This window comes from Nannobrachium achirus (genome assembly GCF_963921795.1).
Source record: "Nannobrachium achirus genome assembly, chromosome: 3".
Taxonomy (NCBI): domain Eukaryota; kingdom Metazoa; phylum Chordata; class Actinopteri; order Myctophiformes; family Myctophidae; genus Nannobrachium; species Nannobrachium achirus.
In genome coordinates, this window is record NC_137812.1 from 17,670,267 (window position 1) to 17,697,605 (window position 27,339).

At 40.5% G+C, this 27,339-nt stretch overlaps 1 protein-coding gene across 1 annotated transcript in view; it reads left to right on the top strand.

Moving 5' to 3' along the window:
* The window catches only part of LOC308282036 (GTPase IMAP family member 8-like), a gene marked incomplete at both ends in the record, with an annotated part of 30,462 nt that extends 5,458 nt beyond the window's left edge, over positions 1 to 25,004 (top strand). The window contains 3 exons of the mRNA XM_080722383.1: positions 23,027 to 23,683; positions 24,283 to 24,399; positions 24,751 to 25,004. Coding sequence (XP_080578509.1) covers positions 23,027 to 23,683; positions 24,283 to 24,399; positions 24,751 to 25,004 — 1,028 coding nt within the window. The remainder of the gene's footprint in view (positions 1 to 23,026; positions 23,684 to 24,282; positions 24,400 to 24,750) is intronic.
* Positions 25,005 to 27,339: the final 2,335 nt, after the last annotated feature.

The window sequence follows — 27,339 nt, forward strand, 5'->3', positions numbered from 1 at the left end:
CCTAAGCCTGCACTTCCAAACACTGCAGTGCCAAATATCACAAAGGAACATTATACAAGATAGACATATCTCTCAATAAATCAAGTACACATTATCACAATGCTGATTACTTACTTATTTTGCCACTCAAAGGGGTGCAAACAAGCTGATGGCAAAGGATTGTTAACACTCTCAAAAAACGATCTTTTGTTGTCATTCTTACAAGGAGAGAAGGTCTAACTCAATCACTTCCTGTGGCATAAGAGCTGCAGCACAGCGCCCCCTGGAGACAGGGAGGTACTAAACTGGTAGAAAATGAAGGAACTGTGCCCCCAAGTGGCAGTAAAGTTAAGTAAGAAACATGTTCCATTACACTCACACCTCCTGTTAAGCCAGCGAAAGTTCTAAACATCAGAACTTCCTCATTGAGAACGAGCATTTCCACATTCCATTCTTACAATGGGAGTCAACACTTAGATCATGCTGGTGTAGCAGAGGCTAAGTGTAGATAAATTAAAATACAAAAGTAGTCTCCAATATTTGTACTTGGGTCCAAGTTTACGTCTAGCCTGTTCATAATTAACGGCAGACACATTTTTACTTTTAAAGCTACATTGTGTTAAGTGTAGCGAAATTAAAATACCAAAGAAGTGTTTAATTTTTTATATTTCCCATGAGTGACAGTGACACGACACCACTCACCACTGCATCCTAATTATTTAATTATACTTATGTTAACTTTATGAACTTTAATACAAATACATTGGACGTAAAAAAGGAAATACATTTTGAATACTACCGGTATAGTCACTAGTACGACGCCCTAAGGGCGAGAAGCACATGGATGAGTGCACACATAATCAACGCCTGTCCTCTGTATAAACCACCCTCGGAGGCCGGCCTCTTCGATTTGTGACCTGAGACGAGGGCGTGGCCATACGCTACTGATCTGGACATCTGATGATGACACACGAAAGAAGAAGAAGAACAGGTCATCTATATCCATATATGGAGTCTGTGAGGTCAGATAGAGGTATTGACCAGCTCCATATGGAGATCTAGGTGATGATCCAGTCGTCCATGTATGGATATCCGGGGTTTGATGAGGTCAGTGTTGTGATCTTCATATATCGAGATCCATGCAGGTGATGATAGTCAGCAGTCTTGATTTGCAAATGTCTTGGCCATATATGGAGCGTCCATATATGGGTATTGCCAAATATGGGCATTCCCAAATATGTGCTTAATATTGATGACATCGGGACAGGGATCTCCATATATGGGCATAAAAGGGACAAGGACGGAACTAATTTGCAAGTTTGACTCGCTTCAACCACACTGGTTACTTAGACAATATGTCCATATATGGGCATTCCCAGATATGGGCTTAATATTGATGGGCATAAAAGGGATTTTATTGTATGGGCATTCCCAGATATGTGCTTAATATTGATGGCCATAAAACATTTTCACCCCTTCTAGAAATAGAACAGCGACGTATTGCGGCGAGGCGCCAGACCCGCACCAGCACGCGCCTGACGCTGCCGGTGTGGTTACTTCATAAAAAATATTGGGCCGTATGTTTTGACGCGCTGCCTCCGTGTCACCTCCATGTCGGCTCCGCGTCACCTCCGCGTCGAGAGAGTTATTAAAGCGAGTCATGTTTGCGGGGAAATCTCGCTCTTTCGAACAACCGTCATTTCGACAACGGAGCGTCGGGAGGGTGAGCGATAAGGGTTGGGTTTGGGTGTCGAAAGGATGACACAGAAACAGCGAAACGCTCCCCATGTTTGCATGTTTGGAATTGTAACAGCTGTAATCAATAATATATCAGTATTCTGATTTTGATAAACCTGCGGGCCACATTATGTGAACATGGGGGACGCATGTGGCCCATGCATCAAAGTTGCGCACCTGACCTGACCATGTCATTTGCAAAAGCTCTGCACAGTGCACTGGTTGGTGAAGAGAAGATCTCTTGTTTATCCACAGGGAAAATATATATTCTATGATTTTTTGTTGTTTTTCATCTGTTTGTCTTATTTTGCATGGATATGGATATGTTTTTGTCTAACAGTTTTAAATAGTTGTTAACTCTTTCTGTGCGAAAACCGAATAATCTCGGTTCTTTTTTCCATTCCAATACTAATTTTTTAATCTATTTCGCTTACCCTGAGCTGCTAGTAGCGACGTGGGTGGTCCTGGCTCCTCCACCGCTTCCCAACGAGCCATTCTACTTGTCCCGATGATTTATTCCATTGAAAATGGTTTAGAAAAAAGTTTAGAGCCCCCCCAAAAAAACGCTGTTTCAGCAAGACGTATTAAAGCCATACTGTGTAAGATGCCCAACTAGTGGTCATTAGCCCTATAGCAAACCGCGGTCGCGTCCGCGTCTTTCGGACGTTTTTCGTACCTTCAGACCCCCGCGTCTGCCTCCACCTCGCTGAGATCTATCTTTTAAGGGGTCCCTTGTTCCTGTGCGTTCAGTAATTCCAGAGATACGGACTCCTTCACCCTGCCTGGTAGGCGAAATTACCTAGAGAAGGGATGGTACAAACGGGCGACAACAAATATGGCTGCCATAGCGACCCCACTTCAAGATGCGCTGTGATTGGCCGGCAGTTGTATAACCCTCGCTGTGATTGGCCGGTAGTGTGATGACGCAATTTTGGCGCGAGATCCGGTCCACGGCAAGGATCTCAGTTTACATACAGAGAAGGCTTTACAGGCTGAAATTCACGGCGCGGATCTTCTAAAACTTTTGTGATTTAATAGTTAGGAGAATTTTAAGATTTGTTTTATAAAAAAAGTTACATAGTACAACTTTAAGGATTACAAGAACCGACATTTTTCGGTTCCTTTAGTAAAATGAATTAAATAATCGGAGGCATCAACGGAAGCCCCGGTCGAATTTTCCATCCAAGCACAAGGCCGCGATTCTGTTTACGCGGCCCGTAATGGGAAAAAAAGGCAAAAACACATCTTTACAGCGGATTTTCTCCGGATTGTGTTCCGAGGCCAGCAGAAAAGTTTTTTTGGCGGCTGAATAACTTTAGATCGGTCTTCTAAAAAATTACAACTGAAAGCTAACTTCCTCCGGCTCGCTAGCATAGCACTCATTCGAGTGAAAAGCCAAGCCAGTTCAGGCTGGCGACCCGGATGTGATAGTGAATGCCTACGGGAGAATGGCTGGCACTCTAGCGGCACCTAGCGGCGCCCGGCAGTTATTGTGTTAAAACAGTGTGCGGGACTGTCCACCACTGCAGAGGCTAGGGGGTTAAATCCATCATGGTGCTAGCTCACTGATTCCCAAGCACTGGGTCGCAACCCGGGGGTGGGTCGCGAGAGATTTAAAATGGGTCGCCATTTTTGTATTTATTTTTTTAGCTAGCTCAGTTCCAAAATCATGGTAAAAACCCTGATTTCCTGATCATTTTGAAAGGCATTGCTAGTCTGTTGGCTTTAGTCTAATGTAAATCTCAATGAAAGATGTATTAACAATGATATTGCTCCTGGACTATTGGTTCAAGCCAGTTCCAGCAGGGGACTGTGTCCTTCTGTCCATACGTGTGTGTGTGTGTGTGTGTGTGTGTGTGTGTGTGTGTGTGTGTGTGTGTGTGTGTGTGTGCGTGTTTGCGTGTGCGTTTGCGTGTGTGTGTGTGTGTGTGTGTGTGTGTGTGTGTGTGTGGACTGTCAACGAATATTCTATATCTGAATATTCCTTTGAATGTTAAAAATAAAAGAATATTCAACTATAAAAAAAATGCTTCGATTTAAATAACAATCGCATGTAACGTTAAAAGGCGGCTCGTCTCATGAGACAGAGGTCTCCCCTCCCTGTGCAAATGCAAGCCAAGTCGCAACACGTCCATACAATAGTCCAGAAATTGTAGGCAAAAATGGGGGTCAACCTACCACTAATTGCAACAAAACCAAACTCTGCAGATTTTGTATCCTCAACATGCCCTGAATAACAGAAAAAAGTAAGGAATTATATGAAGGGACAGTTTTGAAAATGGCTTTATGACCCCATCAAAGATGTTTTTTTATTTTTGTTTGTTTTTTTCCCTTTCTGCTAGATTATATTTTTGTTCTTTGTATGAAAATAAGGATACAGAATTACAACAAAGCCAAACTCTGCTGATTTTGTATCCTCAATATGTCCTGAATAACAGCAAAAAAGTTGCAAGAAATTCTATGAAGGGAATGTTTTGAAATGTGCCTGTAAGTATGACCCGACCAAAGAAGTTTTTTGGCCCTGTCTGCTAGATTATATTTTTTGTATTTGTGCCTTGTATCAAAACAAGGATACAGTGACAACAAGAATGTATTATGATAAATATGACAAAATGGCACCTTCATCCTCATCACAGTGCATCTGTATTGAGTTAGTGCAGCTGGATCCTCTGGAGTGTCCACTCTATATTGTTCTTTTTGCATGTGCATCTCAGGGTGCTGGCAGTTGCACTAAATGGCCCGCACAAGCCTTTCTGGAGCAGGGTGTAGGGTCATCTGAATTAGCACAAAACCCTCATCACATTACTGCCATCCCCATTCTGTTGGATTACCATAGGTCCATTTGTAGATCCCTTCCATTCTTGCACTTGCAAGTACACACGTACTGTGATACTTTGCTGCTATGTTGAGCTGCTTTTCCTTGACTCCGAACAAAAGAACAGGTCATGGGAGTCTAGGCTAGCATGGTAGCAGAGAAGGACTAAGAGGTCTGCATCATCCCCTATTAGTACAGTGCTGTTGGAGGTAGCACACTGCACAGCTTTCTGCACAATCAACATATCCTGAGGCATGGTGTGTCTCACAGTTGGCTTTCTGCAATTCTTCACTTAACATTGAAACCAGTAAGACGCCCTAAGGGCAAGAAGCAACCTCACCCGAGGTCGCGCACATGAGTGTGTGCACATGGGCGCATGCACATGGCTGCTTTGGCATGTATGCACATACAGTATGCTGAGCTGGTCGAGTGATGTCAGAACAGGTCAGCTATATCCATATATGGAGTCTGTGAGGTCAGATGTAGAGGAATTGACCTGCTCCATGAGATCTAGGTGATGATCCAGTTGTCTCCATGTATGGATATCCAGGGTTTGATGAGGTCACTGTCGTGATCTTCATTGTGACCGAAGGTCGCAGTATACCATGAGAAATGTTGTAGCTTGTCCGTCCTTTCGTCTTTCAGTCAGTACAGGAAGTGCAGATTTCATGTGACATCACCTCATCAAAGATCAAACCCTGGATATCCATACTGTTACTGTGACATCACAGGTGATATCACAGTGACAGTTCTATTATGCCCATATATGAAGATCCCTGATGTCATTGATTGCGACAGTCAGGGAGCAGTTTACTATGAAAACCTCCACCGGCCGTCCGTCCGTCCGTCGGTCGGTCGGTCGGTCGGTCACACGTCACACGTCACACCTTTGCCCTGCTCATATCTCCGCATCAGTATAGCTTCGCTGCTGGTGATGTCACTAGCTATGATGTCACTGTGACTGTGCACCATGCCCAAATTTGGAGATCATGTGTGGCAAAATATCAACAAACGAGTGAAAGGCCTTTATCAAGTAACCATAGCAACTAAAAATCAACAAATTGTGCAAAGTGAAATATCTTTATCTGGTAACCATAGAAACCAAAATAATCAACAAATATGAGTATTTGTCCCCTTGTAGTATGTCACTAATTTGAAATATGTGGGAATGGCTGACACAGAACTCCATATTTGGACATAGAAGTGACAGACAGATGATATCTCCATATATGGGCATAAAAGGGCATGGCTGATGATATCTCCATATATGGGCAATTGGGCATAAAAGTCGCAATCAGTATGACATCACACCGTACACAAATGACCCTTATATAAGACCGGCATTATCTACCGACAGATTAGTAACAATATGTCAAAATCGTCTAGGAAGGATGGTGTGAGTCATGCTGGCAGTGATGACCTGCCTCGGACCCTGCTTGCATCTAATCTGTCGGTAGATAATGCCGGTCTTATATAAGGGTCATTTGTGTACGGTGTGATGTCATACTGATGTCAGCAGTGTGATGTCATACTGATGTCAGCAGCTATGTCTCTATATATGGAGTTATATGTTGTTCGTGTCCAAATATGGAGCTTGTGAGGTCAGACTTAGTGAGATTCGTTGGTTATCTCCATATATGGAGGGATGTGTTGGTTATCTCCATATCTGGAGATTCAACCTTCAACGATTTTGACATCTTGTTACTAATCTGTCGGTAGATAATGCCGGTCTTATATAAGGGTCATTTGTGTACGGTGTGATGTCATACTGCCAGCATGACTCACACCATCCTTCCTAGACGATTTTGACATATTGTTTGTGGAGATAAGCGACCAACGGTCGCTTATCTCCCGATTAGGGAGTCTTACTGGTAAATATCACTGGCCAGATGGCTGGGCATAATAGTATGTATATGGATGCATATTATTATTAGTAAAGGATAAAATAACATAAAAAGTCCATATATGGTCATTCCCAGAAACAAAATCCCTTTTATGCCCATATATAGAGATTTCTGATGTCATCAATCCCAGGCCGAAAACGTTAATATCAAGTCCATATATGTATATGGATATATATTAATAAAGGATACAATAAATAAAATGTCCAAATATAGTATGGGCATTCCCAGATGATGCCCTGTTAGGGTACCCCCTTATGCCCATATGTGTGGAGATCCCCAGGAATCAAACCCAGGCCCTGACTCGCCAAGGCCCTGCTTGGCTGTACTAATTAACACACATTTTTTGCCCATGTATGGAGATTCCTATATTATCAATAAGGATATTATGTTATCAATATTAAGGACATATCTGGGAATGCCCATATTTGGTAATGTCCATATATGGGCATGTTTTGACATAACATTGTTGACTATCATGCAGGGGTTTCCATATGAGTAACCATATACATCACTGGCCAGATGGCCCTTTAGGGCGAGGTTGCATGTCACCCTGAGGTGTCTTACTAGTACAATATATGGAGATCCAGGTGATGATAGCCAGCTGTCTTGATTTGCAAAGTAATTCTGTCTTGGTCATATACATGTATAGGCATTGCCAAAAATGGGCATTCCCAGATATGTGCTTTATATTGATGGACAGACATTAGTGTGACTTGTGTGACTTGTGTGCCTCCCATACAGTGTGTGTGAGACTCGGAGTTCTTTTTACTGCTGTTTATTACATAAACATCGTAGAACTAGCATAGAAAACAAAACACAAAAACAATACATTAACTTGGATAATAAATTCACAACAAAATATACTGTACATGACTGAAAACTCACAAAATAATAGGCTACTGACCACTTTGTGGTCTACTGGTACCACCGCCTGCATACACAGATATGGGGGGGTTGTCACGGGGTGACCTGCAGGGTTCTTCAGTCTTCTTGACAAGACAAAACAAAATCAACTTCAGTATACAGTACATTCACAATAATATAATGCTCATGACTGCAGGCCTCACAAATACTGACCACTGGATGGACCAGGATTCTCCAGTCTTCTTGTAAAACTGTGTCTTTTCTCCTCTTTACTTTATTTCTCTTACTTAATTGTCCTTTTACTTGAGTTCTCTTGACAGTCTTTTACTTGAGTTCTTTCTTAGCTTTCTTTCACTTGATCTCTTAGCCTTACTACATTTCTTCTCTTCCATTTACTGCATTTTACTTTACTTTTCTTCTACTTCATCTCTCCTCATGCACAAGCTCTTTCTCCGTGGACAATGTTTGCTGTTCTGCTCTCTGCTACCTCAACAGGTGTAGTGAACAACCCTTGATTACAGAGATCTCAGATCAGAGAGGTGACTTAATTAGGAACTTGGAACACATAAAACACCCTTAGAGCGCCCCCAAAAGGACAAATACAGAAACAAGAAACCAAGGCTTGGCTGCAGTTACAACTTGTGTGCTTCAACCACACTGGTTAGATTGACACGTGCATATATGGCCATTCCCAGATATGGGTTTAATATTGATGGGCATAAACAAGATTATATTAGTGTGGTTGGCCTAACAGGGCATCATCAGGGAATCAATATAGTCAGCTCCATATATGGGGTAATGATCCAGTCGTTTCCATTTATGGATATCCAGGGTTTGATGAGGTCTGACCCTGACCGACACTGACCTCAGAGGTCAGTGTCGTCGTGATCTTCATATATGGATATCCAGGTTATGATAGTCAAATGAATTCTGTCTTGGCCATATGGAGTGTCAATATATGGGCATTGTTGCAATATATGGGCTTAATATTGATGACATCAGGGATCTCCATATACTGTAAGATTGCCAGAACAGGCTTTCTAGGTCATTGAGTCAACAATGTGATGTCACAAAACAGGTCAGCTATAGACATTGATGCGTTACTCTCGGACGGACGGACAGACAGACAGACAGGATCTGCCGGGTTTCAGGGAATAAATTGCTGCTTGCTCTGCGTGTTAGCCAAGAACTGTTCCTTCTGCATTGTGACAATCATGTCAGCTGTAAATGTGTGGTGCCAAGCTTCCCCTTTGACCGTCTTTGGTGTGTCATGTCCTGTGTGTTACTACTTTTATATCCACCAAACACCACTACATCTTTGCCAAATTTCTTCCATACATACTCTGTGTACTATAAGTAGATCCACGTGACCATGGGATGCGTTGAAGAAGTGCTCCCTCATTCAAGACATACTGACTTCAATCCTGTACATTATACATTATCTGCTGGAACATGAGGCCCAATAAGACCCCAGATGGCATCGGCAAGGGCTGACTTCTTTGCTTATTGGAGCGGTAGGGCAGAATCAAATAGGGCTGGGGATAGCATAGCTCATATTTGAGGGCTAACTCAAGTTCATCGCATTTCTGTGGAACTAGGACCAGTCTCTGAGAAGCTATGGATCAACTTGAATTTGATCTCCATCAATTCTTACAGAAGACTTCAAGCTAAGATTGACAACTTGATCCTTCCACTTGAAGGTGTACTCAGCTGGTTTTGGTCCATCCATAGACTCAAGTATGAAGGTGCCAACTGACTGTGCTGTATCAATATTGACAGTGGAAAGAGCATATACTCCCCAGTGAAAATATTCTGCAAACTAGGGTCATTGCTGAATGGATCTAGCTCCCGTAAGTAACTGCTGTGCCCGTTGGACATATAGTCAGCCTATGCCTGTTCTGAATGGGCCACTTAATTGCAGCTTTCTTAAGAACCGCTCATCCAAACAAGTTCAAATTTGATACAACATTTCTCTGGGTCCCCAGTAACACGCCTGCCAAATACTGACTTCATACAGTGTTCGGGTTTCAATATATATACTTGAATATGTAATATAATGTAATGTAATAATGTAATAATGTGACCATTTTGAATTTCAGGGTTTTCCCTTCATGCAATGCCTTACAACTTTTTTTTCTGTCATTCAGGACATAATAGGACATAAAATCAGTTGAGTTTGTTTTTGTTGCAATTAGTGGGAAGTCAAGCGATATTATTACTGGACTATGAAGAATAAACCAGCGGCAGCTGCTTCGTTGGCTGCAAGTTGCTTGGCTGTGACCGTCTGGTTCGCAGACAGACACACAGAGACACAGTGCCTCTGCCTCGGAGTCGATATGGCTTTAGACTTGCAATCTTTCTGTACGTTTAATCACACAATGTAACTTTAATAAATTCAAAATGATAACGAGTCAAGCTGAAACTGACGATTAATTTGGTAGTGAAGGCAGACAGTTTACAACAAGACTCAACCACCGAAAAACTCTATGGATTCTTGTCCCTCATGGTAAAAGTAAAACTCCATCCATGTCTCATTTCTCTTAGCCTACATTAATTTGATTCAAACAAAAATCAAATCCATTGGTTTGATTATAATTGCCCATTTCATGTCGTGCTTCCAACTTCCATCACAGCATAATGAGCGATGCGTCCCCGACTCCCGACAAGTCCGGGCTTGTATCAAAACTATACAGTTTAATAAAAATTAGGCTATATGCACACTCTTGTCAAAATGAGGCCTACTGTAGCCTACTGAATAAGATAAAGTTGGAATCATTCATTGATCTCGCTTTCAGTAGCATCAATGCGCAGAGAGAGAGGGAGAGAGCGAGGAGGGAGGGAGCAGGCTATTAGTTTATTATTGTGACCGTATAGGTCGCAGTTAGAAAACTGACAGCTCATGTCTGTCCGCCCGTCCGTCCGTCCGTCCGTCCATCCGTCACACTATTACACAACAGCGACAGGAGCGCCCCAGCTGTGGGAAATCAGCGATGCGCCACACGATAGGTCAGGTATAACAGCAACCTGGCGGTCGCGTCATCGATCGCCTAATTATTGCAATGGGAATATAATATTATATTATATATCGATAAATCTATAAATTCATGGAATTTCTGTCTGTCCAGTTCGGTTCAATTCAGTGCCAGCTGTTCAACTACTGTCTGCCCGCCAAGACACCCTGGGCACGATATGTGCTGTGCGTTGCACAAATGGAAGTGGCGGAAGTGCTGCGATTAAGGGAAGTTACATCATGTGGTGCAGGTCTGTTTACATCCCCCAGCAAAACAAACGTAAATAGATTGTAGCTCAACTCGCTCTTAATAGATGTAACTTTGTCAGAATCCATGTTTTTGTTTGGATATTGTTTACTACGAGCGCTATGTGAGGTTACCGCCAAGATGGGTGCTGTGTGATTTCATTTAAAGGGGCCCCACCATGAATTATTTTAATTTCTTTTTTTTTGGTCTTCCCAGTGTCTCTTCCAGCCCCCCCAAAAAACAATTCATTAACTCTAAGCCTTGCCTTTCATTTCAGTGATTTTCTGAATGGGCGTTTCTGAACATTACTATTTTGAAATCGGGCCACATTCTATGTTACAGGGGGATCAAGGGGCGGTACTTTTTGGTAGGCTATATTCTATTGAGACTATATATATATATATATATATATATATATATATATATATATATATATATATATATATATGAGGTGGAACCATGAGGTAAAGTGGTGCTAAAATTGGAATGATACAGAGAAGATTGTGATTGACTCTACATGGTTCTCATCGTGGTTCTCTAATATTCTCTGTATCGTTCCAATTTTAGCCCAAAGAAAGCGCCCTGTTGCCAACAAAGGGCATTTTGGTATTGCATCTGAAATGGCTTGCAATTAGAAAGAGACAGAACGTGACATTTGATTATCTGAGTGGTTGTTTAGGCTAAAACCTGTATAAAACCTTATTATGGACCAATATTTATATAAAATATATATTTTTAAAAGCGTGGGGCCCCTTTAATGCACTTGATAGCATTAGTATTATTATTTGTTTCTTTAGATATAAGGAGTTAAAACAGAACGTGAGTCATACAATCCTCACAGTTATTTTGATATTCATCAGCTCACAGCATTTAGAAGAAATGGCCCGCCTACTTCTTATAAACAACATCTATCTCAGATCTCTGGCTCCCCCATCAAAGGAACTGAAAACTACAAACTGACAGATAGACACCAGAGACGTGTCAGTGAGCTGGTCCTTGTTGATTAATCTTCATAGCCTGTCTTTATATTTACTTTGTCCCCCCAGATCTACATTAGGATTTGAAGTCTTGAAACAGGTAAGACACTGAGAACTCTTGTCTTTTAGTGACATATACAGTATACCGTATGTGACTTAACCTCTTTACTTGATGTTAATGACAACATTCAATCAGTGGTCAGCAGCTGATATTTGCATTTTTCCAAATGTAACTAAAAATTTGTCACAACATAATATACAGATAATAATTAGACTAATCAATCACCAAAGTTATTGTCACAGACAGTTGTGTCTAAATGAAATGACGATTATATTTTTGCACACACATGTAAAGGTGGGGTAATTGATTTTCACAAGTTTCAGTTTTCATGTAGGTGACAGGCGCCTTCCTCCAATCAAGATCAAGTGGGGGCGGGCCTTGGTGCGCATAAGGCCCGCTCCCACTCGACCATGAATGGAGGAAGAACACCTGTCACCCAAGGAGGAGCTCCACCAAAACTGAAACTGCTTTTTTCTCCTCATGCACAGGGGATAAGGCCAAATATGGACCAAACACTCTATACTAACTAGTACTAGAACATAGACCCAATTATTATTTAAATTAATTGAAACCATCCGTGTTTGTCTTTATATAAACTATTTAAAGATGCTGTGGCATGATTTCCTGAACGCTTTAAAGCACTGCTCAAGATTCATTTCTTTACCCTTGCTTTTAGCTGATGTTCAGTCTCATCTGTTTTTAATTCCTTTTCATGTCCTCATTCTGTTCTTTGGGTTATATTGAAGTTTTTTTTTATTATTGCGTGGTTTGCTTTTTTGTTTTGTTTTGCTGTTTACCATTTATACATTTCTTTATTATTATTATTATTATTATTGTAGATCTGCTATTTTCAAACGTATAAAACAGGGCTGCAACGCGTCACGTTGTGAGCTTGTAGATCTGCTATTTTCAAACGTATATAACAGGGCTAAGTGTTCTATGTATGTTTTATACTATTATTAATGTATATCTGCAAAGTAACTAAAGTTTTCAAATAATTGTAGTGGAGTAAAAGTACAATATTTGCATCCGAGATGTAGTGATATAGAAGTAAAAGTACTAAACGTATGAAATCATGATTATAGCATAGAAAATTGATCAATTGAATAATTTATAAGACAGAAATGCAAAACAGTCAAGTACATTGGTGTAGACGACTGTGACAAAGCAACAAGTCAACCCGGCTTAATATTGACGTCAATTCTAGTTTATTTATTTAGGGGATAGCCGATCATCACATTTGAAAACTTTAAAGAGGTGATGCCATAGTTTTGTACTTTTTCTGGTTTTCATGTGTCTAGGAGGTTGACAGTATTAGACCCCCTGGTGTGGTTGTTATGAACAATTATATATTCCCTTTGTATTTGATGTTTCTTCCTGGAGGCTGACACCTTGTGAGTCAAAAGTGCCAGTCCAAAAACACTGACATCATATAACAATCCCCTCCCCTTTTACCATTCACCCAACACTGTGGGTGTGGCTAACTTCAGCTGGGTCACCATGACAACCAGGCATACTTAATGAACTGGTGGGTGTGGCCACATAAAAACCTAATTTCAACTCTTTCTGTAGAAAAAAAACTACTACTCTGGAGAAAAAAAACTCCTATTATTATATGATAGAAACTGTCCAATAATAGAACATAGAAAAAACTCAAATACTGTTGAAAAGCCGTTGATGACAAGGGGATTGGTGAATGCCTGTAGGAAAAATGAACTATATCGAGATTGTATTAAACATAGAACCAGAGAAACGGAATATAAAATGTATACAAATAAATTAATGGATATTATCAGGAGAAGTAAGAAAGTCAGCACGTCATACATATATAGCGTAAGACGGTAGAACATACTGTACGACTAGGTGCCCCCTGAATGTGCATGCACCTTGTAAACAAGAAACATGTCAACCTACACAGGTTACACCCTTGAATGAAGATCACTTCTATCAGCTTTCTTATCTATGAGAGGATCCTTTTCCTTATATATATATATATATATATATATATATATATATATATATATATATATATATTATATATATATATATATATATATATATATTTATTGTTTTTCCTTTACATACAATACACAAAGACACTCACATTCACACACATTCACAAACATATACCACCTGCACATAAGAGGATCCTTTTCAATGGCATAGGGGGAGTGCTTATAGTACGGTAATAGCCTGATTTCAGACTCAGCTGAAGCTTGAGTCTGACATTGTGCCCTGTTTGAGCGATTTCTGGAGGTAAGGACTTTGACGGCACGGATTGGTTATTTGTTAAACCCACCCCCACCCCCTGCGCTAATTGGAGGAGCCGTCATTTCGGCTCCAGAAATCACTTATTATGAACACAATTCCAGACCAGAGAAACAGTCCACTCTGAGAGTGGGCGGGTCTATGGGCTGGAACTAGTACGGTAATACAGTGCAGATTTAGTTTAAGCCAACACAATCAGGGGACCCATTTTCAAAAAAAGGGAAAAAAAACTGCTGTTTTGTTCCTTCTCTGCACAGCACAGAATCTGTTCTTGTGAGTTGTGAGATATCAACATGATAACATCGGTTATTACCCCCCATCTCTCTCTCTCTCTCTCTCTCTCTCTTAAAGACAGACATGAGTGCAGATTCAAGCAGCATGAAGGCCAACCCGAAGGCAGGTGAAGGTATGTAGGCTATCACACGCACCACGCACACACGCACGCACACACAGTATATACCAGGGGTTGGCAACCTTTTTGATATGAAGTGCCATATTTTCCATTATCTTGATGGTCACTGTGCCATTGTGCCACTGTGCCGGTATATATATATATATATATATATATATATATAGGCTATACTAGGGCTGTCCTCGACCAAGGATTTGTATAGTCGACTATGATTGGCCAAAATTTGTTGATAGTCGAATGGCACCGTTTTTTTTTTGTTTTTTTTGTTTTTTTTTTGCTTTTTTATCTTTATTTTACAATGGCTTACGAACAACAGATGTGAAACACTCATTTAAATAGCACGTCTTCTTTACTTGATGTTCTTGTTTTAATAGATTACTCATTCATTATTTAAGCCAAGGTTTATTATCATGGCCTTATAAGAATAGTAATCAGAATAATACAGCAATAACAACAACAAAATAATATCTCTAAAATAAATAAAGTAACGAAATAATATAAGGCTAATTAAAATAACAAAATACTAAAATAAGTAGGCCTATAGCAGGTGTAAAGTTTATTCACTTAGCCTTTTAAAGAAATCAACCCGCGCGTCACACCAAAAGCTAAAGCCCCGGACACCAATGTCTGTGTAACACACATGTAACTAGGCGATGCGGTCAGCCGGTCACACATTTCTGAAGGCTCTGCCCGACACCAATATCTGTGTAACATCCATGCATGTGTCTGTCTAGCCTTACATCAAAGGAGTAATACAGACCAAAATAGGACCCCACCTGAATGAGAATCTTTCCACAGACCTTCTTACCTGGTTTGGTCAAGCCCCCAGAACCACGGTAGAGCATTGAAGCAGCCATTAGCCTAGTGGTCAAACCTGGAACTGCAGTTAAACCGAGTTAAACGCTACTGCAAGTGCATATGCTAACTGCTAAGGCTAATGTGTACCCTAGTGCGCCTGCTCAGTGCCTCGGCCAATTACATTTTTGGCCTCTAAGTCTGGCCAACCAATCAGCGTGCAATATATAGATGCTTCCGGCAGTCTTCCGGGTGCTTCAAACGCCACTGAGCAACTTACATTGAAATGATAGCTGGGGGCGGGGCTGGTCCGCTCTCTATTATATATATAATATATACTCTATGGGTTTGGTTGATATGCCTCATTTCTGCCCTGTTCTGAGATCTGTAGATTAGTCCCTACTGCTAAAACGGGCTTATCGTCTCTATCCAAAAGCGCCCATTTCTTTTTTTATGCATCGCCAAGACATGCTTCCTAGACATACCAGACACGCTGTTGTAGCCTGTGAAGGGTTAATAGCCTGTTTAACAGGGCTAAGGAAAGCGATGCTGCCTCGAGACTTCCGCTCTCTAGCTCTTGGAGCCAGGCAGGAAGTGGCCGTGCTCATTGCTTTATATACATAGAATGCACAGAGCATCTCGCTAAAACACCGTGTGTGGTGTCTGTAGGAAGCATGTCTGGACGATTCATAAAAGATTAATTTTTTTGGAAGCGGCCGAAATGTGCGCTTTTGGATAGAGACGATAAGCCCGTTTTAGATGTGTGGACTAATCTACAAATCTCAGAACAGGGGCAGAAATGAGACATATCAACCTAACCAGGTAAGAACGTCTGTCGAAACATTCTCATTCAGGGGGGGTCCTATTGTGGTCTGTATCACTCCTTTAAGACGTTTCTGCCGAGACTTCCACGTTGGGGCGACGGCAGAAACGTCTTACTGACTCGTCAGACAGGTCGGGGGGATGGTCGGCAAAACAGCAAGCGGCTCTACATGTGCACAAATGCGAAATAAATGTTTGCAACTAAATTGGAAGCCTTGTTTAATGTATTAGTCCGTATTTTTAAATAAAAAGAGTTTTTACCAAGTGTACTGCTTTTCCTGTTGTTAGTTGCAACAGCATTATTGGGTAGCACTTTACAATAATGACCTATTATAAATCATCAACTGTCAACACTATTAGGGAGGACATGTATAGTGAATTTCTTTGGGTACAATTGACCGTGAGCTCTTTAAGAGGATAGGGTGCAGGTTTTTTTGGGGTGATGATAACAAAGAGGTGTGTGTGTGTTGTGTTGTCAATGTGGGTGCAGCGTAATAAATGGACATGTTAGACTGCGCGCCCAAAGTGAGAAGTTGCAATACCTTAATTCTTGCAATCCCTGCAGTAACACCTGTGAACCTGTCTGTCTAACACAAAAATGTAATAAATAATACTGAGAATACTAATTAAAACAGTTTAAAAAAAGAAAATAACTTCCCCATCAAGATTCGGCAGGCCCCCTGTAGTAACTCTGAGGACCCCCTAGGGGTCCCGGACCCTCTGTGGAAGACCCCTGGGTATTTGCTACTACTAATTGTTGCTTTCAGAGCCCAGTTACAACAACTTTAATGCTTCAGTTATGATCTAATTTAACATTGCTCTGGAGCAGGAGCAATGCGATTACTGAGATAGGCTCAGGGGTCTGTTTGGGGGGTCCCAGGTGAGGAAAGACCCCAACCAAAAGTCAGAAAGGTTATTCTGGCTGCTTTAAAAGTGTAATAAATGAACTCAGGATGTTTTAAAACCTACAAAACAAATCTAATATTATGAAAATCGGACATTAACCGGCTGGCGTACTGTTCAGAGGCAGCCATCTTGGAAACATGGCAGCCATTTTGATTTTTCAGTGTCTAATGTGTTTTATCATAGGAACAACCCCTAAGGAGTACTTGTGAAAAGTTTTAGGTTTCTTTCCACTTCTGAAGTATTTTAGTGCAAAAATGCATTTATCTGCCCCGCTAAGGGGAGGGACTTTGACGGCACGGATTGGTTATTTGTTAAACCCACCCCCACCCCCTGCGCTAATTGGAGGAGCCGTCATTTCGGCTCCAGAAATCACTTATTATGAACACAATTCCAGACCAGAGAAACAGTCCACTCTGAGAGTGGGCGGGTCTATGGGCTGGAACCAGGCTAGTACGGTAATACAGTGCAGATTTAGTTTAAGCCAACACAATCAGGGGACCCATTTTCAAAAAAAAGGGAAAAAAACTGCTGTTTTGTTCCTTCTCTGCACAGCACAGAATCTGTTCTTGTGAGTTGTGAGATATCAACATGATAACATCGGTTATTACCCCCCATCTCTCTCTCTCTCTCTCTCTCTCTTAAAGACAGACATGAGTGCAGATTCAAGCAGCATGAAGGCCAACCCGAAGGCAGGTGAAGGTATGTAGGCTATCACACGCACCACGCACACACGCACGCACACACAGTATATACCAGGGGTTGGCAACCTTTTTGATATGAAGTGCCATATTTTCCATTATCTTGATGGTCACTGTGCCATTGTGCCACTGTGCCGGTATATATATATATATATATATATATATATATATATATAGGCTATACTAGGGCTGTCCTCGACCAAGGATTTGTATAGTCGACTATGATTGGCCAAAATTTGTTGATAGTCGAATGGCACCGTTTTTTTTTTTTTTTTTTTTTTTTTGCTTTTTTTTCTTTATTTTACAATGGCTTACGAACAACAGATGTGAAACACTCATTTAAATAGCACGTCTTCTTTACTTGATGTTCTTGTTTTAATAGATTACTCATTCATTATTTAAGCCAAGGTTTATTATCATGGCCTTATAAGAATAGTAATCAGAATAATACAGCAATAACAACAACAAAATAATATCTCTAAAATAAATAAAGTAACGAAATAATATAAGGCTAATTAAAATAACAAAATACTAAAATAAGTAGGCCTATAGCAGGTGTAAAGTTTATTCACTTAGCCTTTTAAAGAAATCAACCCGCGCGTCACACCAAAAGCTAAAGCCCCGGACACCAATGTCTGTGTAACACACATGTAACTAGGCGATGCGGTCAGCCGGTCACACATTTCTGAAGGCTCTGCCCGACACCAATATCTGTGTAACATCCATGCATGTGTCTGTCTAGCCTTACATCAAAGGAGTAATACAGACCAAAATAGGACCCCACCTGAATGAGAATCTTTCCACAGACCTTCTTACCTGGTTTGGTCAAGCCCCCAGAACCACGGTAGAGCATTGAAGCAGCCATTAGCCTAGTGGTCAAACCTGGAACTGCAGTTAAACCGAGTTAAACGCTACTGCAAGTGCATATGCTAACTGCTAAGGCTAATGTGTACCCTAGTGCGCCTGCTCAGTGCCTCGGCCAATTAAATTTTTGGCCTCTAAGTCTGGCCAACCAATCAGCGTGCAATATATAGATGCTTCCGGCAGTCTTCCGGGTGCTTCAAACGCCACTGAGCAACTTACATTGAAATGATAGCTGGGGGCGGGGCTGGTCCGCTCTCTATTATATATATAATATATACTCTATGGGTTTGGTTGATATGCCTCATTTCTGCCCTGTTCTGAGATCTGTAGATTAGTCCCTACTGCTAAAACGGGCTTATCGTCTCTATCCAAAAGCGCCCATTTCTTTTTTTATGCATCGCCAAGACATGCTTCCTAGACATACCAGACACGCTGTTGTAGCCTGTGAAGGGTTAATAGCCTGTTTAACAGGGCTAAGGAAAGCGATGCTGCCTCGAGACTTCCGCTCTCTAGCTCTTGGAGCCAGGCAGGAAGTGGCCGTGCTCATTGCTTTATATACATAGACAGTGTTGTACCCGAACGCGTTCAAAGAACGATCGTTCATGAACACGTTCATATTTTGGGCGAACGTGAACTGAACGTAATTGTTTTCGCTTGATGAACGATATTGTCGAACGCGGTCATTCTGACGCCCGTGAACGACGTTCGTCGGCGTTCGTCGGCCGTTCATGCGGCGGTCCGCGCCTCCGCGGTCGTCTGTCCTCTGCTCCTCTCGTCTCTCTTTTCATTCACATGCTCCAATAGTAGGCACTGCACGCAGCAGCACGCAGCAGTGCCTACTGCATCTCGTGAACGTTCCGATATGCGGTGCTGTCTGCACTCTGCTGCTGCACTGTGAATCTCCTCCTCGTCTCGCAAGCCTGACTGACTATACTTTGTCCTATGTGTGTTGCACGGCGAAAATAGCTGATCTGCAAGCTCACAACGCGTCGCATCCACGAGACAACGTGAGCTTGTAGATCAGCTATTTTAACCAACGCGGAAACATGCTGTGCACGGTTTAGAAACGTCTGCCTTCTAGTGGGGTTCCTTGTACATGTATTTTTTTGTTTTTTTTCTAGTGGGGTTCCTTGTACATGTAATTTTTTGTTTTCATTTCAAATGTGTGTTAAAGTTTCTTTCACTTCCAATTTGTAGATTATGGTTTATAGAACAATTTTGGTTAGAGTGTCAAGACAGTAGATTGAAGAAAAATATATGTTTTGCCCTATTTCCAAAATAAATAAATGACCAAAATCGGAATTGTGTTTTTTGAACAATGTCTTAGTTTTCCCACAACTGCTAATATATATATTTTTTTTATTGCTATATCAAGTCAATACTGTGTGGGGAATCAATTGGAGTCAAATATTTGTTTTGAATATTATGATATTTCACACAATGAGACAATAACATGGTTATTACATTCAGCCCTTCACAATAAGGGTGCAGGAAGACTGGGAACTAGGCAGTGGGCACATAAATATTGTGGGCACCTCAATGTTAAGTTGGATGAAATTATTGCTGTGTGTGGTTCTATATGGGCTGAGTCAATAATTTTGACAAATAATAGCATGCAGCAACGTCTAAACATTTATATATATATATAGACCTTTATATTTTTTTTTTCCTTTTTTTGAATAGCCAAAAGTATAAAAAAAATATGGTTAAAAAAAGAACTAAAAAAGAACTATGTAGTTCATTTTGGGGAACCATGAACTTTAGTTCATAATGGGGAATTATTAACTAAAATGTTCATTTTTGAAGTTCTGAACTTGAACTTGAACTAGTTTGTTTTTAAAGTGAACTTTCCCAACACTGTACATAGAATGCACAGAGCATCTCGCTAAAACACCGTGTGTGGTGTCTGTAGGAAGCATGTCTGGACGATTCATAAAAGATTTATTTTTTTTGGAAGCGGCCGAAATGTGCGCTTTTGGATAGAGACGATAAGCCCGTTTTAGATGTGTGGACTAATCTACAAATCTCAGAACAGGGGCAGAAATGAGACATATCAACCTAACCAGGTAAGAACGTCTGTCGAAACATTCTCATTCAGGGGGGGTCCTATTGTGGTCTGTATCACTCCTTTAAGACGTTTCTGCCGAGACTTCCACGTTGGGGCGACGGCAGAAACGTCTTACTGACTCGTCAGACAGGTCGGGGGGATGGTCGGCAAAACAGCAAGCGGCTCTACATGTGCACAAATGCGAAATAAATGTTTGCAACTAAATTGGAAGCCTTGTTTAATGTATTAGTCCGTATTTTTAAATAAAAAGAGTTTTTACCAAGTGTACTGCTTTTCCTGTTGTTAGTTGCAACAGCATTATTGGGTAGCACTTTACAATAATGACCTATTATAAATCATTTATGAACATTTATAAACAGTTTGTAGATGAGTAATAAACATGAACAAACTGTTTATTGACATTAGTAAATTTTTACCTAAACATTTATAACTATTTTAAACATAATTTACATGTTATTAGTAAGGTATTAGTAAGTAGTAAACTAATCATGAATAAACCATTTATACACATTCGTAAATGATTAATAAATCAATTGTAACTAGAAATTAAGCATTATTTATATGCTATTTGTAGACAAGTAACTCATCATTTACAAGCTATCTATATACCTTGTAAAACATTCCTAATATATCTATAAATCATTAGTAGATGTTATCAAGAGCCCTAATGTAAAGTGAAGACTAGGTCGCAAGTTACAATGAAAACCTCCACCGGCTGTCTGTCAGTCCCTCTATCAGTCTGTCCGTCACGTCGGTCCTACTCTAATCTCCGGCACCGTTGCCCCTATCCATGCCAAACTTTGCACACACACTCCTTGGCTGTCTGTTATGTGGCCTCCTTGTTTGTTCATGGTTAACATAATGCTTTGTAAAACATTCCTTAAATAGCTATAAATCATCAGTAGATGTTATCAAGAGCCCTAATGTAAAGTGAAGACAATTCATTATTTACTTGTAAGACTCCCTAATCGGGAGATAAGCGACCGTCACATCGCATACACAAACTATAAAAGGCAGTCGTAGCCAATCAGGAGAGAATATGGGAAATGGGACAGATCCATGTTGATGACATGACTTTAGAGATACTGTGTACCGCTTTGCGTGATTTTAGGGCAAAATCTGTAGGAGCAGTGTCCAAAAATGTGTTTTGCAAAAATAGACCTGATGGTGGCGCTAAATGGGACAGATCCATGTTGATGACATGACTCTAGACATACTGTGTATGTACTGCTTTGCGTGATTTTAGGGCAAAATGTATGAGAGCAGTGTCCAAAAATGTGTTTTGCAAGAATGGGCCTCATGTTGGCGCTAGAAGAGGGCCATGTGAGAAATGAGGGGTGGAGGTTGTGGTTTGGCAGTCAACTGTCTGTTAATGTGGCTTCCATGTTTGTTCATGTTTAACAGACATCCGTAAATAATGAATAGTCTTCACTTTACATCAGGGCTCTTGATAACATCTACTGATGATTTATAGCTATTTAAGGAATGTTTTCCAAAGCATTATGTTAACCATGAACAAACAACAAGGACACATTAACAGACAGCCAAGGAGTGTGTGTGCAAAGTTTGGCATGGATAGGGGCAACGGTGCCGGAGATAAGAGTAGGGCCAAAAGTGTGACGTGACAGACAGACAGACAGACTGAAAGACTGGCGGAGGGACTGACACACAACTGGTGGAGGTTTTCATAGTAACTAGCGACCTAGTATTCACTTTACATTAGGGCTCTTGATAACATCTACTAATGATTTATAGAAATATTAGGAATGTTTTACAAGGTATATAGATAGCTTGTAAATGATTAGTTACTTATCTAAAAATAGCATATAAATATTGCAAATGATTTATTAATCATTTATGAATGTATATAAATGGTTTATTCATGATTAGTTTACTACTTACTAATACCTTACTAATAACATGTAAATGATGTTTAAAACAGTTATACATGTTTAGGTAAACATTTACAAATGTCAATAAACAGTTTGTTCATGTTTCTTACTCATCTACAAACTGCTTATAAATGTTTATAAATGATTTATAACAGGGCATTCTTCTGTATACGTTATGTCCTTGTATGAGCGAATGGGGGACTCGATCAACGTCACGTGATAGGTGCAGCCATGTTTAACCAAACCAGTGACACTCCGACCCACACTTTGTAAAAACTATTTTTATTTAAAAATACAGACTAATACATTAAACAAGGCTTCCAATTTAGTCACAAACATTTTGCAGGACTAGTAAGGAGTCCTATATTTCGCATTTGTGCACATGTAGAGCCACTATTGCTGTTTTGCCGACCATCCCCCCGACCTGTCTGACAAGTCAAGTGGTAAAAATAATCTCACACCTGTACTTTGGCAGACCTGGCTTGTAGATTGCCTATTATTGGTGTAGAATGATTTTGTATGGAGTGAATCCGATTGTAGCCTACCAAGTAAACAGTTGCAGCTCTGTATAGATGGTTTAAGTGGTTACATTAAGCTTAACCAAACTCTATAGTGTAATCTAACTCATGTATTTGTAATAGTCATTAAACTTTTTTTTTGTTTACCTCAAATGTTCATTCATAAACTATATCATTTTCATTCACCAGCTCTCATCGTAAATGATGAAGAAGTTAGGATTGTGATGCTTGGGAAGACTGGAGCTGGAAAGAGTGCCACTGGGAACACCATTCTGGGTCATAAAGCTTTTATATCTAAGTTTTCGTGTATATCTCTGACAAAGGAGTGTCAGACGGCCAGTGGTGTAGTGGCTGGTAGAAATGTCTCTGTTATTGACACACCCGGATTGTTTGACACCGAGCTCACCATAGATGAAACCCTTAGAGAGATCAAACGGTGTATTCGTTTAGCTGCTCCTGGTCCCCATGTGTTCTTGACTGTGATCGAACTGGGAAGATTCACAAAAGAGACGCAGAAATCTGTGGAAATGATTCAGAATCTATTTGGCACAAATAAATACACCATGATTCTCTTCACTCATGGTGACAACGACGAGCTTGAAGATGTACCAGTTGAAGAAATTGTGAGAAAATCTCCTAAACTGCAAGAATTTGTCAGCAAATGTGAAGGTCGCTATCATGTCTTCAACAACAAAACCAAAGATCTCTCTCAGGTCACTGAGCTGCTGGAGAAAATCAACAGCATGGTGTTGAAGAATAGAGGAAGCCACTACACCACTGAGATGTTCCAAGAAGCAGAGAGAGCAACAGAGGAAGAGAAACAGAGAATTCCTAAAGAGAAGATAAGTAAAAAGGAACAAGAACTAAAGACAACTCTGGAAGAAGCAATAAATACGATGAAAGAACAGCATGAAAGGGAAGCAAGAGTAATCACTGCTGCGGGATGTGCCATGGGAAGTAAGTATGGGGCTGTAGTTGGATTTAGCTTTGGCCCAATTAATGCAAAAGTTGTGGGTGCATTAGGTTGTGTAGTAGGGGTTCAGTAGGGGCTGTAGTAGGGATTGCACATGCTGCTGGAGTTGAATTTATAGACGTAGATAGATCCTATGGAATAAATATTATGGATACTGAAGCTGATATAAAGATGTTCATTGCGAGAGACATAGGCCTAGATGAAGACCAGTGTTTAGGATTATGAACAATGCTTGTACAATATGTCTATCAAAAGGGGGATGTTGTATTAAATTAAACACACATTACATTTCAACACTTGATAAATAGCCCTGGTACATTTTGAACTGAATTAAATGTCAACCCTCCCCGTTGACTCATTGTTTATACACAAGATGAATTGTGACCTTGTGAATTGAGAACTCGAGAAATAATCATGGCACAAATATAAACCTCAAAAGTTCATTCATAAATATATCATTTTCATTCACCAGCTCTCAACGTAAATGATGAAGAAGTTAGGATTGTGCTGCTTGGGAAGACTGGAAATGGAAGGAGCGCCAGTGGGAACACCATCCTGGGTCATAAAGCTTTTGAATCTAAGTTTTCAGGTACATCTCTGACAAAGTACTGTCAGAAGGCCAGAGGTGTAGTGGCTGGTAGAAATGTCTCTGTTATTGACACACCAGGATGGTTTGACACCGAGCTCACCACAGATGAAACCCTTAGAGATATCAAAACAAACATATCAATCATTTGTTTATCTGCTCCTGGTCCCCATGTGTTCCTGAATGTGATCAAACTGGGAAGATTCACAAAAGAGCATGAGGAATCTGTGGAAATGATTCAGAAACTATTTGGCACAATGTCAAATAAATACACCATGATTCTCTTCACTAATGTTGACCAGCTTGAAGATGAAACAGTTGAAGAAGTTTTGCAATTTACTCCCAAACTGCAAGAATTAGTCAGCAAATGTGAAGGTCGCTATCACGTCTTCAACAACAAAACCAAGGATCCCTCTCAGGTCACTGAGCTGCTGGAGAAAATCAACAACATGGTGTTGAAGAATGGAGGAAGCTACACCTACAACAATGCAATGTTCCAGGCAGCAGAGAGAGCAATGGAGGAAGAGAAACAGAGAATTCTCAAAGAGAATGAAGAGAAGAGACGTAAAGAGGAGAAAGAACTGACGAAAAGCTGTGTGTTGTCTTAGCGAAGTGCTCGAATTTGGTTGAAGTTCTGTGTTTAAGTTATGCCATGCTGTGCAGGTCTGTTTACATCTCCCAGCGGAAAAATAAATAAATAAAAAGATCATTGTAGCTCTTAATATAAAAAAAAGACGTTCCAGCGTGATAGCACACCGGTGGCGGTCAAAGTGTTAGGGATATTTCAAAAAACGCTTGGTCATTTTATCATTTAATCAGGCTTTTAATGAACACCCTGGACAGTTTTTAGTTTGATTTAAATGTTATCATGCCCTCCTCCTCTAGGGCTTCTCCCCATACACACCCATTGTAACTTCAAACTCCATTTTAACCATTATAAATTCATTAAAACACCCATTATTTTTTCTGATGACTCAGCCTACCCTCCTAATACATGAGCATAATCATTTTTTCTTGTATTTCATTGTTTCCATTTTCCCAAAGAATTATTACAAATAAATGAAAAATGTTATCGAAAAGAACACGGCCTGCTCACGTATTAGGAGGGTATTACGAGTCACCAGAAAATATAATGGGTGTTTTTAATGAATCTATCATGGTTACTTGTTACATGGTACTGCGATGCAGTGCATTTGGAGTCTCATTTGGATTTGGTTTGTCTAAAGTCATTTGTTTTGGTTAGGAGTCAATCTGTATATGTCTGAGGCAGGTTGATTGGTGTACAAAAATGTCATCTGTTTTAAAGCTGGCCCGAGGAGCCCAAATGCGGAATTCTGGTCGGGAACGGGTGACAAATGGCCCAAACGGTACTTTTCTGTTTGTATACGTTGTGGGTTGTCACTTGTCTGTGTGTTACCTTGGGTTAATAGGAACACTGGTTGGTTTGGTGCCTCCTTTGATGTTGTCCTGCAGAGGGCAAGGAGGACTTGTGCATCCCCGGAAAAAAAGTCTAAAGTAATGGCTTTGAGGGGATAAATTCATTTGGTTGGCTGTAGTTCGGTTAAGTTATGTTCATTCAAAAGTAACTTCATTTGGTTTCCTTTGAACCATTGTAATTCCGCACGCAGGGTGGCTCTTAAATTTGAAAAATCATCAAATTCGGGTTTGCCTACGACTGTCTCTCCATTTGAGACGGTCTACGTAGTGCTTGGCTTGTATGGTCCCTAATCTAGCATGGGAGTTGGCCTGTGTGTGGGGATCAATTGGGTGAAATTGTACACATGATTGCCTGGACAATGACATTTGACTGTTTGGCTACGGTATGTTTGTTTGCTCTGTATAGCATGGGCTTTGGCCTGTGCACACTCAGACAATAGATTACTTCTCCCTCACCTGGTTCCTAGTCCTTTCACAGCAAATTTTGGTCTGTTGGATGACACATCGTTTAGTTTTGACCTTTTCCCTTTAACCTCTTTGTCAGAATCCATGTTTTGTTTGGATATTGTTTATTGCGAGCTAGTGCAAATGAAGGAGCGGAAAAAGTAGAACAGATTTTTTATTTTATTTTTTCCAGTGGGGAATACGTTTGCAGGATGCTAAATAATATAACTTTTGGGTTAATAATAATAAAAAAGAAACATAAATTGCCGACTCCAATGTTGACAAGTGTATTAAACACTTCACTGGTACATTTTGAACTGAATGTCAACCTTCCCCATTTACTCCTTTTAAACAACAGTCTATGTCATTATACTCTACAAATGTTTATACAGAAGATTGACACCAATAATCATGGCACAAATATTAGGAACAACCTGTCCATTTATAAAGACATTGGGATCCAGAAGGCAGACAATGGAGGAAAAAAAACAGATAAACATGTACAAAATGAATTCAGTCAAGTGTTTAATCCCTTTACACTCTACCCAGTCCCTCAAGGCAGAATTTATGGACATCCTGACGAGGCTAAAAATTAACTGGATTACAGTCAGATAGGATTTTTCTGTTTCATGAAAGAGCTGTCACTGAAGCTTGTCACAACTTAGACGGGGATAGCATTTAAATTGCTTGTGGCTACCATCCTCCCATGGATTTTACTCCTTGTTTGATGTTTGGCGAGTCATTCCCTAGCATATTTTAGTTTTTATGTGGGCCTGGTCTACAAGATACGCTAAGATACCCATTCAGGCCTACCTGTCAAACTACTTCAAAAATGTCAAAGACGTCCACAATAACAACACCAGAGGCCAGCTCTATAAACCCATGCAGATTTGGCACAAACAAATGGTTGAATTCGTTCTCCTGCTATGCCACAAAAATCTGGAACGCCATACCAACGACCTTAAAGGAGAGTAAACTCCAACTCTCCTTTAAAAGTGCCCTGAAAGAACCCCCCCCCCCCCCCCACCCCACACACACACACACACACACACACACACACAC